The 18380-nt window shown below is 39.2% G+C and overlaps 1 protein-coding gene across 1 annotated transcript; it reads left to right on the forward strand.

Annotated features, from left to right (window-relative positions):
- On the forward strand, positions 1-17853 carry LOC110044769 (uncharacterized). The gene is made up of 18 exons (XM_089295233.1): positions 1-231; positions 2704-2895; positions 3465-3533; positions 4603-4707; positions 5056-5179; positions 5763-6728; positions 7370-7596; positions 7962-8099; positions 9487-9628; positions 10800-11027; positions 12005-12063; positions 12847-13114; positions 13573-13827; positions 14292-14362; positions 14786-14893; positions 15442-15536; positions 15668-15737; positions 17008-17853. Exons 1-18 carry the CDS (start codon positions 79-81, stop codon positions 17251-17253), a joined length of 3516 nt encoding a protein of 1171 aa, XP_089151359.1. The 5' UTR covers positions 1-78; the 3' UTR covers positions 17254-17853.
- The last annotated feature ends 527 nt before the right edge of the window (positions 17854-18380 follow it).

An 18380-nucleotide genomic window follows, 5' to 3' on the forward strand; every position in this document is an offset into this window, starting at 1 on the left:
CCACTGTAAGCAAAGCAACGGGAAATGCAAATGTGATGCCTTGTTGGAGACTAATTGCCGGTTTATGGGCCGGTGAAAATGCAGGCTCTGCCTTATTTACAGCTTAGAGAGTCTGAAAAGCCTGTATCTTCGGAAAAGAAGAATTACAGATTGAGCTTGCTTGAAGCTTCGCCTAGGACAGCTCAACATACCGATGGACAGTCAAGAAGTGGGAACTATGTCAACAGAAAGGTGAGTGAATGAAGTGTTTGACAAACATCGCCAATATCTGTTAATGAAGAAATCAACTTAATTAAAAATAATCCGTTTTAGATTTACCGAGAAGAATTGTTTTTTTTTTCGTGTTTTATTCCGAGAAAGGATCAGTTTACTTTCTTTTACTTTGGAGACGTTATCACAAAATTTCTCGACTCGACTGATGACATGCGACAAGTGTAAACATTCAGATTCCTTGCAAGATTTGTTGGTCTCTGTCATGGTAAAGATACGCAGAGATACGAAACACAGTTCGCGTAGTTCCTTCAACCTAACAGTAATGTTGTCCTTGTCAAAATATTACTTCAGAAGTCAGTTCAGTTTTAGTTCTGAATGTTGTATGTAAGCTTAAGCTTAGTGACATGTCATAACACGTGAGCTTTTAATATATTAAAGGTAATGTTGAAGTGAAATTTTAAGTATAAATCATACATAAATATATTGAGATATGTCCTTGTGGATACTGGATATTTTTCTAAGGAAAATTAATGTAGCATTATCTACTAAAATAGCAATAAACATAGAAAGGCTTTGAATTGTTTTTCTAATGTTCTATTTATAACATTTTAAAATGTTTTTTTGAATGGAGAAATATAAGCTTAAATATTACAATATTTAAGCTCATGTAGTTTCAACTGGAACTATAATATTGCTGCACCGTATCTGAATTGGGTAGGAAAAGGATGTTTTTATATCAACTTAAAATTGTTGAAAGTAAATTAACTGCTGATTTGCATTTATCAGCTGTAACCTAACCCCTGTGGATCCTTTATTTGCTCTTCTACATGTGACATACATGTACACTGTGCAACTCGACATGTGCAAAGTCGCTCCAGTTAAATTATTGCTGCAGCTATTTCAAGCATTACGTTTTCATGACAACCGGTAAACATTTTGGTCTCCTACCGATGCCTTCTCTTTTTGTATTTGACATACTCCAAATTATAATGATAAAAACTGAACATACCACCATTTGAGCTATTGTTCATTGAAAGCTAGAAAGTTCTATTTTTTAGAATGCTGTTATTTTGCCGAGTAGTTCTCATATTAATTAATGTTGGCTTTGTGCCAGTCTTTAAACATACTAGTTTGTGCACTGTTTCCTTCATGCCAGTATTAGATAATTACAAACTGTACATGTAATTCAATAATAAAGTAATTCAAGCTACCATTAAGTTATAAAGGGGTCACTCATGAGTTTAATTGACGACATACTCATTGAAATCTGTGAAGTTACTAAGGTATTTATGACCAACTATACAAGATCTTGGAAACCTGAGATGAGTACACTAAATGGTCAAATATTGGGTGGTACAATGAAATGAATTAAGCAACCATAACCTCTCGCTTTACTCATTGTCAATAACAACTGCAAAGTATAGTAGATTGCTGGACAGAGGGAAGGGGTGCGCTACATTACAGATTTGCTCATTAATAATTTGTATTATGACTTGCCCTAAGAGTTTGTCAAATTGTGGCATGACTCTTTGGCAGTAGCACTTCACACTTAATTAAAAGAGTCTGAAGCCACAGGGAGTAATATACAACACAGTTGAGTAGTGTGAGAGCAAATAAAGGAATGAGAAGAATGTGAATAGTTTACCTGTTATTCCTTCCAGTATGAATTGTGTGCCAACTAATACAGGAAAGACTGCTATCCACTGGTTTTACAAAATGCTTTCCTAGCTGCTAAATTCATACCAAGATGATTTTTTGATTTCATATATAATAGACTGACAGGGTAGACAAGTTCATGTACAAATATTTTGAAGGCAATTTAAAAACTTACTAAAAATTGTCAGTAGATTTCTTTGCTTTGGAAGTTTGCCTTAAAACTTGGTTGAATTTGTGCTTGAGTATTTTCCTGACAGTTGGAGAATTTTAACATCTTTTTGAAAGTTTTGCTTCTTGCCACATGATCGTACTAGCTGCTACCCTTTGCTGATACATGCCATTCAGCATGTGCACATGCTCCATGCCCTTTTTGACATGTTGTTGATGCAACAAACCTTCACAAAGCCCTTTCTCTCATAAAATGAGGTCAGATCAAAAATCCCAGGGGTGTGTTTCTGAAATTATCCCTTAATGATTTAAGTAATATTTGGTCTCTTGTAAAAAGTAGGGATTATGAGATCATTTCCAATCATTCCTATGATTACTCTGACCTTGGCAAAACATACTTAATCTGAAACGTTTGTCTTCCTCTACATTAGCTCACCTGTAATGTTCAATTTTCTGTTCAAATCGTTTGGGTTTTATGCTTGGGGTGATTTTCTAGTTGCTCAGTTGAATGGGTTCGTCACCCAAAAATCTGATCAAGCCACTTTAAGTTTCACCTGAAAGGCATGTTATGCATGGAGATAGAGAAAATGTGTCCTCCCTCCTGTCATTGAGTGACATATGAGAACTGAGCTAACACTGAAATTTTATGTATAATGTATCTTTCAGGAAAGTTCCAGGGAGAGCAATGCACTATTTGAAGGGACCAGCAGCATATACTTTGGGGATATTGCACCATTTCGTAGTCCTGTGCACTCGCCATCTACAAGCAGAATTTTAAAAAGACCACCAAGGATTCAGAATAACTCATCTCTCCCCACGTGGGTGGAGCCCCTGGGTGTCTGGCTAACCAACAAACAGGTAGTTATACCTAACTAGAGTGATAAATTTTCAGTTCTAGGAATTGTCTGTACCCACCTCATGGGAGGTCAGTTGAAAATTCCCAAGGTGGAGTTTGGGTTTCTAAAGCCAATGTTTTGAAAGGAAAGTATAGGGCTACACTGTAACAGGAATTTTTAGAGAGATGCCATTGTGGGGGGTGGGGAGGGGGGTAGGCGGTGCAAGTTACAAATTTTATTTTATGAAATATGAGTGCAGCAAGTGAATATAATAATTTTTTCACATGAGATCTAATAAAATTCCCATCTTTAAGCCACTGTGGAATTTTCTTTTTATTATATACTAGAAGAACCATGAAAAAGCGGTTAATGATGTCATCAATATCTTATCTCAAAATCTTATCTCAGGTCCTGATGTGGTTTCATATGAATTATAGGAGTGGTGTATTTTCCAGTAAAACTCTTGTTTCAATATAATGGGAGATCATATTCTAACATAAATTTTTTATTCCATTTATTTCAAATGATTATCAGTAACACTAAATGATTATTAAGGCATGAGTTTAATAACATGCTAATTTTTTATTGCAGAAGTGCAACAACTATGAGACAATCACAAGAAATGTTGAGCTGCTAAGACGCACTAGTGATATGTTCCTGGTAACAAAGTTCTCTTGGTCTTAATTACTAACTTATTATTAAAGATGATTTCCAGTCCGTGCTGCACACTCTTGAGAGTTTGTTCGTTTTTTGTTTTCTGTTATGAAAGACATCACAAAATGTGAACATTTCACAACTACTTAAGTGAGTAAATTCAAAGTTTCATGCCAACTGCCATTATCGATGCCAAGTTTTATGCTTCGTTCTTTCTCATATCCACTGATAAAACAACTTCGCAGCTGTAAAAATCAATGAAGATGTTGGAAAAGGAATTTAAAAGGCCTCAAAGATAAGGTATGCAGTTCGTAACAAATAACATCAATTTGTATTCCATCGAGTGAGAACTTATATAATGTTTATAAACATTAGGGTGCTGAGACTGCACTTTACTGACTTGAAATCATCTTTAAATAACATTAAAAATACAACTTTTACTCATTTTTTGCCTGGTCTGAATTCTGCTTACCATAATTAGAAGCTTTTCAGGGTACACAAATAATTAAAACAATTATTGGACAAGGTTGAGCGAAACAGCATGATTTGTCAGTGGCAAGCTTTATTGCACCCCTAAAAGATACCACTTAAAACAGAAAACGGACTCAATTGCCAGCTGTTGTTTAGAAATGGAGTCCATGCTAGCAGACCAGATTCGAGAGACCAGCTGAAATCAAGACTAAAAATGAAAATAAGAACATTTCTTTTATTAAGAGTTTTTGGGTGCACCCTAAAAGATACTTTGACAGCTAAAAAAGTGGCATTTCTTTATCAACACCCTAAGTGAGACCAAAATCTTTGATTTACACCCCTAAGTGAGACGACAAATAACCCCAATCTTTTCATATGGGAGCCCTCCCTCTTCCCCTCTCCCCAGGATACATGGAGGACAAGATATTGTCAAGAACAAGATCTCTGGTGAGGTATATCAGGTGGGGAGAGATCGCAAATGGACAACCTTGGATTGTCTCAGAGTCAAGCTACATTTTCCTGTAGCAGTAACTCCAAATTATAAACTGGGGCGATTAGTAATTAATTTAGTAGTTAATACAGACTTTTTTTATTATTCACATAGGATCCCTGTCCACACATTCCCAGATGCTCCCATGAACGGACGTTGTCAGCTCTTCGGCGTCAACGGCAAAGGTTCAAATTTGAAGAAGAGTGGAAGAAACAAGAGGTATGTGTCAGGGTGTCAATCAGTTCTTTGATGGAGCTCTTGTAACACACTAGGTTTTAACCATCAGCTTCTATCAAGAAGATGATGGCAAATTGACTACATTAGAGTATTCTTTACCCTTGATTTAATTTATAGACATATTACAGTTTTTGTGGGAAACCCTTTACAATCCTGACAGCTGGAGTGATAAAGCAATTGAGTGGGATTTGCCCTAAGATTTATAATAATCTCGTATCTCCCTCCCATGGGATCTGACCTAAAGATCTTAATAGCTTTTTCCTTTAAGTAACCAAATTGGCTAATAAAGAAAGAGTTTAGTAATCAATACATCTAATGATTTTTTTTCAGCGTCACATGCGAATCATTGAGAGAGTTCAACAGATCCGTGACATTTGGGAACGATGGACAAACAAATCCATTTCTGCTGGAGCAGAACATGAGAGTAGATTGAATAACTTTAGAAAAAATCGAGGTAAGGCTTACAGTTCTTATTGCTGTACTAGCACAGTAAAACCTCTATTAAGCAGACCTCAAATTAAGACGATGGCTCTCCCTCTCCTTACTGAAAGTGTACCTGTTTGTTGAATCACTCGTCTCTCCTCCTACCTGGGCCGATACTGAGTGTAACGGTTTCGACCACGCCTACAAGTGGAGCCTGGACACTGTCGCACTGTGAAACCAAGGCGTTGTTTCTTACTTTGAAATTATTATGTAAACAAGACCACATGCTGTACAGTGATGTGAAGTATATATGAAATAATTCATATTGGAACTGCGGTTGTAGATGAAAGTGACCTCGCTCCCAATGTGTGGATTCATAGCTCAGTTGGTAGAGCATCGCACCGGTATCGCGGAGGTCACGGGTTCGAATCCCGTTGAAGCCCGGATTTTTTTTTTCAGGCTTCTTCTTTCCAATTGCTTAAATTGGAAAATTTACTGCGATGATCATTCTTCACTTTAATGCTGTACAGTGTTGTACTTAATGTCTATTCCATGGTTTTACAGTCACCTTATTCAAGGTTTACATTTTTTGCACATTTTTTCTTCCGTAACAGATTGTTACACTGACCCTGACGACATGATTAGACAGAAAAGAGAAGAAAGGCTGCAACGGGAAAAAATGATACGCCTTGAACAAGAGAAAAAGAGACAAGAAATTTTAGAGAAGAAACGGTTTAGACTTCCTAAAATAATCGTCACTCAGTACTTTGATATCTTTGAAACACGGGACGAGCCTCGGGCACAGAGCTCAAAAAACGAATCTCCGGGTGTGTTGCCAAATTTAGTAAACATCCCGTGTGGATCTGAAAGCGAAAAAAAGCGCGAAGAGAACGATACTGAATGTCAAGGAAGCAAAGGCGATAGACTTGAGCTGCCCGACTTAGAGAACATTACTCAAGAAGGAGGTTATGTTGAGGAATTAGCCCAAGCTGATGAACAATACGAGTCGCTCTTACCTGAACATGAAAATCAAGTAGATGCCACAAGTATAACTGATGCGAATGATTCTAATTCGCAAGAAATAGATCATGGCGCTGACGTGGAAAACGTTGCATTAGAAGACGGAAGTGAAAAGACCATGGAAGTTGATGTGTCGCAGTCGGAAGTAGCAGCTGAACCTGAAAGCGAACCAGTATTGGAAGATGTAAACACGAAGACTGATGAACTCGATATTCTAAGAACAGAACAGGAAAACATTCCAGGAACAGAAAAGGAGAACATTCCAAAAACAGAACAGGAACCTTTGGACATCAGCTCACCTGAGCAAAATGAACAGTACAATGCTGCCAACGAAAATGGCGAGAGAAAACTCGAAGGAAATGAAAGTGAAAGAAGAATTGAAGAGAAAGAAAGTGAAGAAGAATTTCAAAAGAAAGAAAGTGAAATAAAGGTTGACGAGAAAAAAAGTGAGATCGAACAAGAAAAAAAGGAAATACAAATTAACTTCCTCTCACCTCCTGCTGTCATGGCAGATGAAAATTTTTCTGATCATGGGTCGATTGGTGACGCAGACGATACAGGTAATTTTGTAATTTATTATATGACTGACAAATTTACTTCATTGTAATTGGACGAGAACAGGCAAATTTATGGTTAATTTGCATTGAAGTGCAAATTTACGCGCGCGTGTTCGTAGTTTTCTCCCCCAATCTATCATAAATAAGTATTCGTATGAAGGTCCATGAAAGCTCGGGCTATTGAAGAATTAACACTATTCGTGGTATTTGGAAACGTTTTCAAATTGCACTCTCCTTTCAAATATCACTGGTTGTGTAAATCCTTAACTGCAGTCGCATTTCATGCGATTACCTATACAAAACAAATCACTGAATTCTGTTTTATAATGAACTTTACAGTTTCTCTGTGAAGGCCTTAATGATTTTCCACATGAACACGGAGCAGCACTCGGAGGGGAGCCTTGTGCGGGATACCAAGGATCGTTGGCAAAAGAAGCGCCTTCTTTTTGAATTTATTAGATGCGTTGTTCACATCTTGATCAATAACTATTTCTTGAAACATGAGAGACGGTATAGAAATCAAATCTTCGCATTATTTATTCATTTTGCCTTGAGAATGGTGTCACGATGACGCCGAAACGTCGGCTCTTAACGTTAATATTTGCCTGCTTATATTGTTCATGTCATTCTGTTTTCTACTTTAGCTTTCTTGATGGCCGCGTTTGTTCCAGTGGCATTAGGCGTTGGCGATGGGTTGATACCCGACGATGCCATGCGAGCTTCGTCTGTGCTAGATCGTTACCATGTCCCTAGTCAGGCGCGGCTGAATAACACCAAACAGGGGAAAAGTGGTGGAGCCTGGAAACCAAAACTCAATGACAAGAAACAGTACTTAGAAGTGGACCTGGGAGCTTTAACGAATGTTTCGCAGGTTGGTGTGTGTTGCCATGCAGTTCTTACATATTTGAATCGATTTATGGAGATTTCTTTGAACCAAAAGTTTGGAAATTAGAATTACTCCTACCTTGTAAAATCATATAATCAGGAACACTTACAGGACGACTGTCTGGGTTTGAGTACTGTTGGTTTTAATGCACATGAAAGCGGACATTTAAGTCATTATTCATTGCGAGAACTACCCGGTACGTAGGACATGGTTCAGTAGAACATGAACCCAACAGACCAGAGCTAAACGGACACGTCCCATAAGCGGACACCGCTCTTACGAGGACATTATTCTTGGGCCTGAGGGTGTCTGAAAATGGGAGGTTCAACTTTTTTTTGCCTGTACTGCAGGTCGCCACGCAAGGTTATGGTATTTCCAGTGGAGGTAAGGTGCAGAAGAAAGACAAATGCTGGGTGGAGTCGTACACGCTCTCCTTTAGTACAGATGGCTCACAGTGGCAACAGTACACAGAAAATGACGCTGTCAAGGTAATTCTTAGCATAGATGTCCAGAGATGCCAGTTAAAGGCCTGTATAAGTTTACAGGCTCTTCAAAGACAAGACACTACTCTAAGACCTCTTCCAGGCCTCGGGTTAGTTGCTGAGCAGCGCAAAGCATGACGAGTGAGAAAAAAAAAAAGAGAAAAAAACAAAAGAAAAAACGCGGCCTTCTTCAGTAGCGCTAATCCTCAACTAACTGAACGCCTAAAACAGGCTGACTGCATAAGAGAAAACCCGTCTGGGATTTTCTTTGCTTGAAATACTTTTAAATGTACTCCTTTTGTTATGAACACTATGTATAGTTTCTCCTAAGAAAAACAAGAAAAAAGTTAAGTACGCATTTCACGAGGAGATAACAGCTGATCAAGGATGGAAAATTGGTTCGATATAAAATTGAATTTTACCATAATGGGTTGTGAGTTAAACTGTAGTTCTACAAGCAATCACTTGTATACTCAAGTGATCAAAAGGGGCTGTTTTTGTCTATATACTAGTTGTGAACACGTAAGCTTAAACATTAAGGTTAAAGAGCCGAAAAATTCATGCTATTGTTATTTTAATAGCAATAAGTGATAACTGCGTTTCAATTTGGAGACCTGGCTAGGTTTCTAAACCTTAAGTTGAGATGCAGATTTTTATTCGATTAAACTGACGCAGAAGAGAGTTTTGAACGTCAAGTTAAACTTGAAACTATAAATTTGAAATTAAAATTAGTATCGAAAATGTTATATCGAATTGTCTTATTTTGCAGCTTTTAACTAAATATAAATTTCAACATGATAACGCAACAGAGCACAAAACGATGGCAAGTAGGTAAACAATAATTTATATTTAACCATGATTTTAAAAACAAAACGATATTTTGCTCTAAACCGTTGGTGTAAAGCATCTAAACTAATTAGTTATGCAAAACGAAATACTTAAACAGCTTATCTTAACGAGGACATTTAAACAAGTCAGTTGAGTCAAAGTCACAGACAATTGAACTAGATTTTCTAACGTAGTACATGCCAAGTGATCTGCAAGTAATCAACCTCCTACATGTAGATTGTTTTATTCAAAGAAGCGAAGTAAAAGACCTAGAGGGGACAGACGCAATGCCTCAATGTAAACTCAATGCTTAGCTCTGCACTTCTCTCTGATACACAACTGTTTTAGTGTCCCCAGCTGAGGTATATTTAACCCTTGAAATGCATGTATCATTCTCTATTCTGTGTCAAGTCCACGTGTTTGGACTCACTCAGTTAGTACGATGTTACTTATTAAGACAAGCATCGGGAATAACGTATCTGTAAGGTTTGTGTACACGTTAGAGTTTGCACTGGCAGTCATATTCTCTTGGTGTGGGAAGTAAATGAACTTTTTTTCATCCCAGGTTTTTAAGGGAAACAGAAACAGCAACTCGGTTGTTATAAATAGTATTTCAAACCCAGTGCAAGCAAGATTTGTGCGGTTCATACCACAGACGTGGAAAAACAGCATTGCTATGAGAGTGGAGGTGTATGGAGAAGTGACAGGTAAGACATCAGTTTCACTCATTACATGTAGGCCTTACTACAATAGGCCATTTTCGAGGTGCCTTTTGCCTCAGGATCAAAACGAGGCTACGTGCGAAACCATTCATATGAAAATGCCTTTGGCCTACAGGCTCATTTTCATGTAAATCAAACTCATTTTCGTGTGAAAGGTTTTCCACGGAGACTCGTTTGAAGTAGAGACAAAAGGTAATTCGGAAATGACCTATTGTGTAAAGACGGAGGACGGAGAGCGCCAACACCAAATGTAGGAGAGAACAACAGGAAGGCACAACAGCATTGGGGTGGACAAACATAAACTGATTTTGGTTTTGTTTTTCATGCTGTTGCTTTAGTGGTTTGCTTTGAGGTTTTAAATTTGGGAGCTTTAAGTTTTATTTGATGTCAATTAAATGCCCAGTTTGCTTACCTTAATACAGCTCGTTTTCCTGTACTTGGCACAGCACAATGGAGTCACATTTGTTTCTTGTTGGCTGATAAAAAATTATCGCGTGTTTGCTTCTAAAAGGTTTCTAGAAAAACTCGCTGCTCATTTCACTGAATAGCAAGCAAACTTGGAAGTTCAGTGAGAACCGAAATAACGATATTATTACATACAATAAATAAATCATACATACTCTGATAACCAGTTGACCCACGATAAGTAGAGTTGGTCTAATCCACCAATCGCAACCCGTTGATGTCAACTTTGAACCCGTTGAAGCAAACTTCTTTGTTGCTTGAGACTTCCGCTAGCTGAGATAATGCAAAACGAAGTTTTTGTTTTACTTTAGACAGCGCACGTTATCGAAGGCGTGTGTCAACAATTTTTTTCTTTCTTTGACTGCTGAATTATCAAGCTTAGCGAACACGGTGTAACCAAAACCAAACAAACTCAAAATTCTTTCGATGTACTTTTACAAGAAACGCTCTGTTGCGACAAGAACACTTTCATTGTTTCCGCTAATGGACTATTAATAAAAACAAAAACAGGAAGCAGAATAGTTGTCAAATTGTTGTGCTGTTCATTGGCTGAAATTATGGACAAATAATTTGGATTCAAAAGGACAACCAAGCAAATTAATTGTATTAACCCAGTTGAGGATACGGTCTTTGTGAATCAATCGCCTTTTTTTCTCTTGGGTGCTAACATCGTGGTCTTTTTTCTCATAAGAACCTGACATGTCGAGGAACACTCCGCCAGCGCCTTCACCCATAGAGGAAGAACAACAAGAAGAAGACCAACGCACTCATGAGGTGATCTTAGAAGACCAAGAGGAACCACAAGTGGAAGAATTTGTTTGTGGCGATGAGAGCAAGGAAGTGGTTGACGAACAGAACGCCTGGGAGGAAGAGACAGAGTATTCTGTAGTAGAAACTGCGTCACAGATGGAAAGTAAAGGTATGAAAATCGAATTGAAGCAAGAAACAGCAACAAATGTGAATAACAAGTGCAGAAACTGGATAAGGGGCTAAACTAGCTAGCAGAATTGTCTTTTAATGAGAAGCCAACTATGAGAGTCGGTTACAGCCCAGTGCGATTCAAAAATACCGTAAATCACTGTGATTTGACCATTTATATGCGACATTTTGAAAGGGCATTCAAAAAGGAACAATCTAAAGGTTTCGTTTGCTTTCAAACTACATCCTCTATAGTGTCTAACCCTAAAGAAAATTTGGTTGCTATTATATGATTTGGTGACAAAGTGGCCTCTAGTCACTGCAAATATACAAATTTGGTGTAAGCGAGAGCCAGAGGACATCATGTCTGTCTCCCATGGTTATACCCATTAGAACCCCTAGAACGGTCGGAACAGTGCTGTTGTTCTTAGCTACTGCTCCATGCTATAACTAGTGTGAGGTTCAAAATGGCCTGGTAGAGAAAGCAGGAGTCTGTTGTGTAAAATTAGTGTTGTTTTCACCCGTGACAAGACATTACAGCGTCAACTCAACCATGCCAATTTGCGATCTCGTGGCTTTCGATGGACGAAACTTGGTAGCGACAAGATCACTTAAAACTGTACTTTAACTCCGATCGAGGCTTCAAGTAGAAAAGATGTAGTGATCAAAAACCTCAGAATAGTCGAGAGGATGCATTTTGAGAGAAATTCATGACAGCCAAAATTGGTTAAAACCTTTTAGTTTGTTCATTTTTGCGGTTTCTTGCAATGAAAACTTTTAACACAATTATCATTCTAGACATATTTTCTGGTTTTCACGGATGGTGTTTGGCGAAGCGAAAAGCGACATGATGCTACTGGTCACGTATAGAAAACAATGATGTAAATATTTCTCACGACATGCACAAACTTATTTTGATTGTACTCTCATGCATCTTGGCACAGTATAACTAGCCTGACTTCTCATTCATTTTTTTAGTGGCCGTGGTAAACCCCAGTTCACCATCGATAATCGATGTTGTAGTTCAAGGGGAAAAGGTAAGTTCCTTCAAGCTTTTCAGAGTGTTCTGTAGGACTATATAAACAATGGAAGCGCACTTTGGATCGCCTTTATTCACTAGGATAGAGAATCGACTGATCCCTTGTAACTGTGATATGACCATCTCATCAGGTCTTCATTTAACTTAATATGGTTTGAGGAATATGAGGCTATTTTGATAAATCTCCGTAGAATAACCCAAAAAACTTCCGACTATTTTCACGAAATGGGATAATACCAAGAGTGCTCCAAAGCTGTCGAGTCAGCTCATCACCATGGGGGCAAATGATATAGAGTTATATCGAAATATTACAAGTACATCAACGATTCCTTGCATTTGTTGCCTGTATTATAGACACAATGCATTTACTCGGTATCGCATTTATTCTCTATCTCTTAAAATTATCGGCAGGTAATGGATTTTGCAAATGGTATCATAGTTGTTATAAACTTAGAGATAACTGCTAACTAAACAGCCTTTACTACAGCTGTATCTTGCGCGCAGTTATCGCCATCTTCACGCCAACTCGCTCTCCACCTCCGCCCCGACCCATCCCATTTACATTACCTGTCATCCTTACCCCTCCCGGCAAACTATTAGATCATCTATAAAGAACTTCAAAGTGAAAAATGGGAATATTATTATTCACTTCAATCTTGTCCAGACATGGCTCTCTTGAACAAAATCACGTAATACCATCGCTCTGTAGCCAATCAAAGGTAACGTACCATCTTGGTAACGAGATTGTGAATAGTGTAACATTAACGATTCCATCTTTCAGCACACGCCTAAAAGTAAACGAAAATCTAAGAAGCCCAAACAAGATAAACAAGAGGAGTCTGAGAAGAAGAAGAAAAAGAAAAGGAAAAGCAAGAAAGTTAAAGAGAAAAAGGTGAAAAATCCAGTTGAAACCAGTCTCATTCGGTTGGATGAAGCCGAGGAGGAGGAGAGGGCCTCGTCTCCAGAAGAACAAGAGGAAGAAGAAGAAGAGGAGGAGGAAGAGAGAGAAGTAAACACACCCTCCCTCCCTGAAATCCCTAAAAGACCAGGTATGTCTTGTTTGTAATATATGTAGTTTTTAAGGATGATCTAGATGACCCACTAACCTGCGGGCTCCTCAGGGAACTCATTAATAAAAATGACGGAGAGCTACACAGGATATTTTTGGGTATGAAATGGGTGATTACGGTTAATTACTGTGTTCTAACTAAGAGATTTGAAGTTCAGCATGAACAGCTGTTATTCTTGGAGGGGGAAGGGGGCAGTTCTTGTAACTAAAAATAAACGGATCGAAACTTACTCGATCTGGCCAATGACTGTTGACAGACTTTATACGAGTCTTAGAGCCCATACCATCACGGCCAAACTAACCAATCGGTTTCAAGGGACCAGACTTATGTGCAACACCATCAACTGTCAAACTCTTTCCACTTGAACCTGAGCTACACATCAATCACCACAAACGGAAAACAGTCACACTAAAAGAACTATCTTATTTCTACCCCAGAGAGTGTTACGCAGATACCACCGGCTCCTAAACGGACCTTTAGCATGTTCCCAGTCAGAAAAGAGAGCACCCAGGAGTCGTCCAAACCACTCAGGCGCCGTGCACAGACTGATGACAGCATTCGCAACGAGTTAATACGTCAGCAACTGGCTGAAGACAGGAGAAAGAAACTTCACGCAGCGTTAGGCAAGCCGAAGAGAGATATTCAAGCGCAGAGTCCTGTATTTGACAATTATGGTGATTCTAGTGGGTTAGGTAAGTAGTGCGCGTGCTTCTTTAGTCCAGTGGATGACATGTTCATTTCTCGTTGAAGTCGCTTTTTCAACTGACCGCCTCTGATTTACTCTGATGCTAATTCAGTAATCTGTGAATTGGGAAGCTAGTCACAGAAATGGGAGTAATTCAGTTCAGGTCCCATTTGCTGACATTTATTCGTGCATTAATTTGGGTGTATTAAGTGAGCGTGAACGCAATGCTATGGGGCTTGGTAGAGAACTCATTCTTGTTCGCTTGTAATTGAGGACATAAAAAGAAACCAGTTGTGTACAGAGTAGTACAGGAACGACTCTCACAGCCGTCAGGAAAGCAAAGACAGTAATCCTACTAAGTCAAACACCTCAAGACTCCCGACATAGATCTCTAAGGCCAGTTGAGGTTAACTACCTGTGACTGTTGATAAACTAGCAAGTTTATTTTCTCGTCCTGTTTTTCCCTTTCAGATGACTTTCTGGCAAAGTACTGTATCATAAGTGAAGGACAAGCTAATTACTATCGTCGCATTTTCAAGAGTGTAAGTTTCTTTTTCGCATTTTTGACATGCAGAGGTGTTTTACATTTCTTTTTATTCATCGTTAAGACAAAATTACATTTACAACACAAAATCATGTACACAGAGAGATTGTCTGAAAAAGCCCAACAACTACTGTTATTAGCAATTGATTCATTTTTCTTAGTTGTTTAGCTCTTAACTCCTAACGGAGCACCGCCCATTAACAAAGGTTCCCCAGTGAACCCAGCTTTGAAGTATTTCTTTATGTGTTCACCGATACTAGCTTGCGTGTGGACCATGTTAATACGTTGGCCAATCAAAGAGAAAGAGCTTAACATAGATAGAGCATGAATAGAGAGATAACTGAACAGGCATTGCGCGTGTTCGACAGTCATCTCATGTGGGTTATCTGAACTCGTTAAAAACTGATCTCTTTTATCGTAGTTTGATGAGGACAAGGATGGGGTTTTGTTTCCTGAAGATCTTCTAGAAGCCCTGGAAAGCGTCAATTCAAACTTGCTCTCCGACTCTCATATAACTTACATCTACCGAGTAAGTAATTAGCGTGTCTTGTGTGGCATTTCCTCCCCCGGGGAACTCCCATATGAAAAGGTCGGGGATGCTCGACAGAAAATTTGAATTAAAGCGCCAAGGGAGACAACCGAAGAAAAAAGTAAAGAGTTTCTGATCAGCGTTGCTTAATCAAGAGCTAACGTAAAACACATGTAGCCTGAGGCTAAGATGTAGCCGTCGCGTTTGTTCTCGTTTCAGTGAAGTGTAAGTTAACCAGGGCAAGAAACTCGGGCTCCTGTTGGGATTTATTTCGTCAGCCTGCCCCCAACTGCGCGGCTTTGAGGTCTAACTCGAGCTGGGTTGACACAAGGAAATAGGCAGATCAAGAGCAGATGAAGAACGAGAGATGAACTCAGAGAAAACCGGCTTTTTCTTGTCCTGCCATTCACCTTGACTAAATGCTACGCGAAGGGGAATCGGCTGCACCTGGAATCTAAATGAAACACCATCACGTGTTTTATCTTGAATAACGTAACAAATACTACCCTGAACTAGTGTTTTCTGACCATGTTCCTTTCAATCTCTAGGTTCTAGAACTGTGTGATTGCAGCTTGGACTCCGGAGTAGATTTCAAGTTATTTTCTGTGATTGCTGCATTTTCTCAGCGTGTCGCAGTTCTAGAGTACGTGGTGGTTTCTAGTAAAATGTGTTCTTTTAATCCTTTTTTGTTTTTTTTGTTTTGTTTTGTTTTTTTCAACCAAACCACAGCTAAAACGTCTTGTATTGATTTGTTTCTTATTACTATTTTAACAGCGAATTTGCAAAAATCCTTATCTCGAAGCTGGATTTCAGAGAGTTGGATTACAAATTGCAACGAGCAAAGGTAGGGCAACATATGTATATTGCAAGATTACTGGAAACCAGCGCAAATTTTGCTTAGACAGTGTTTTGTTAATGGATGCTGTAAAACCCAAACCAAAGCTATCTGAGGCTTGAGACTAACGATACTAACGCGAATAGGGTAACGAACCACTAGGAACTTTAAACAAAGGCGCAGTAACAGGTGCCGTTACGAGAAAAGTGACATGTGCTGAATCATGATTGGACGAAAGGACACATTCTACCTTGTGATTGGCCAGAGCTGTATGCACGCTTCTCTTGTGATGCCAAATTATAGCCACCATAGCTAGTTTGAAATTCGAAAGCTAGCGTTTCGATCGATCCTTAAGCCCCGTCCACACTGCACCGGGTAAATCTGAAAACGCAGCTTCATTTATACGGTTAGGCCAGCCGTCCACAATAACCTGTCATGAAAACGGAGCTTTCTCGAAAACGCCCTTCTTCAAACCGGGGGAATTTGAAAACGCCGGTTTTTCGTTTTCGTGTGGACGGAAAACATTTTGAAAACAGAGCTTTTTGAAAACGATGACATCACGATCATCATGCGATTTTCCCGCCCGAGTTTTCCTCAAAAACAATTATAAAATACCTGAGCTACTACGCGCGCTCTCATTGGTCGATAGGTGTGTTTAGATGAGAGTATGTAAACACGGTTGTGACGTTTTAGCTTCGCGCGCATTTTTGAGAATTATTTTTATAAAAGCAATAGAACACTTTTTCCGTGTTTACATAGCCTCATCTAAACACTCGGGGGTTGGGAGAATTCTCGAAAGTTATACAAACCCTCGACTACGTCTCGGGTTTGCATAACTGTCTCGAATTCTCCGAACCCTCCTCGTGTTTACATGAGGCTATGTAAACACGGAAAAAGTGTTCTATTGCTTAAATCTAAAATGACAGGTGATTGTTGCGTTTTCAAATTTCTCCGGTGCAGTGTGGACGGAAAACTTTTTAAGTGTTTTCAGAGTGAAAACATCGTTTTCAAATCTCTCCAGCGTAGTGTGATAGTGTGGACGGGGCCTTAGCGCTTCGTGGGAGTGAAATGTGGATGCTTGATTCTTCAGCTCATTACCAAAGTCGCGACCACGGTGAATTTACCTTTATCAACTTTAAATTGGGAATCAATTTAATGCTTTCGCTTAGCTGATCATTTTGTTCATTTTGTGAAGCTAAATGTGAAGTCAGAGTGTACGCTTAGCTGCTTTCGAATGTCTTTAGTTAAAAGCTCTAACAACCTGTCTCTTCATTTTCAGCGACTGTTTCTGTGCTATGTAGACGAAGCAAAGAAGACCATCTCACTTGAGGAACTTATGCTAGGACTCACAGCCGGAGGTTTAACAGCAGACCAAAAAGAACAGACGTTAAAAATCCTTGGCAGGACGGCTTCTTTGGATTTCCTGGACTTTTTAACTTACATTCCTCTATTTATTCACATCCACGATCACATTCTACAAGATCCTGTTGGAACTGTTGTTTACAGAGACATGTTGACGGTTTAGATCACGATCACAAATGAGACACAGACATACAGGCGGGGGGACACAGAAGCTCTCGTAGTAATCTGATTCTTGTCGTCCAATCAGTTAGTGCCAGTTTCTTCGTTGTATGGCTCACGTTCTGTTGCTTAGCAACCCGTCACACGAAACTTAGAAAACACGAGATTTCGAACAATGTCACGTGTTTGCCGACTATTTATTTGATAGTGACGCTTGGCTGGAACTAGCTTAGTCTGCGAAGAAGGTTCTTTCGTTGGAGTTTTTCGCGAGCGGCGGAGATGCGACCTACGAACAAACAAGAGAGCCTGTTCTCATTTTTGCTCTCAAGCTACAACTAACTTATCCTCTTGATAGCGATGGATGACTAGGCCGTCTGGGCGTTCTTCTTATAAGCCATGTGACACTATTTACTAGGTTTAATTAATATAATTTTCTATTTAAGAGAGAGCCTTTTCCCAAAACTTGCAACATGGTTGCCTTTTGTAAGAAACAGTGGTAAAAATAGGTCCATAAAATGTACATGCGGCTAATGCCATGATGGCAACTACTTACTTGCGTATTGCAAGAGAAAATTGGATGAAAATATAAAACAAACCACTGAAAGGTTTGATGTTATTTTTATTATTTTATTTGTTAAAAAGTTAAGTGTCTGGCTGGCCCAAGACGCCGGTCAGGGTTCGGACACCGAACATGCGACGTAGAGTTCAGCGCAGTAACCATTGGGCTACTTCGCCTTCTGGTCCTACTGAGAGGTTAATTAATGCATATCAAGACAATTATGATCGGTCTGAGTAAACAAGCGTCGCAATGCCTCTCTTCTGGGCGCTCAATTCAACAACTGTACAATATAACACCACCAGAAAGTCGCGAGACTAAAAAGAGCGTCACCCTTCAGTTTTAAGTGCGAACAAGAAAGAATCCAAACCTTAATTTGCTGCACTTTATATATACAGTTTAGTTTCTGCCTTCGCCAGCTATGATTGGTTAAAACGCTATGTATTATCAGATTTTGTAACGTGGACGATAGACTGGGTTCTGCGCGTGAAGAATTCGATCTACCGTCTATAAAACCGTGTTTTATTGTCTTTTATAATATAGATAGGACCCTGCGCGCGCTCTGATTGGTCAAA

The sequence above is a fragment of the Orbicella faveolata genome, unplaced genomic scaffold (assembly GCF_042242905.1).
Source record: "Orbicella faveolata isolate gen_17 unplaced genomic scaffold, um_ofav_v1 contig_1, whole genome shotgun sequence".
Classification (NCBI taxonomy): domain Eukaryota; kingdom Metazoa; phylum Cnidaria; class Anthozoa; order Scleractinia; family Merulinidae; genus Orbicella; species Orbicella faveolata.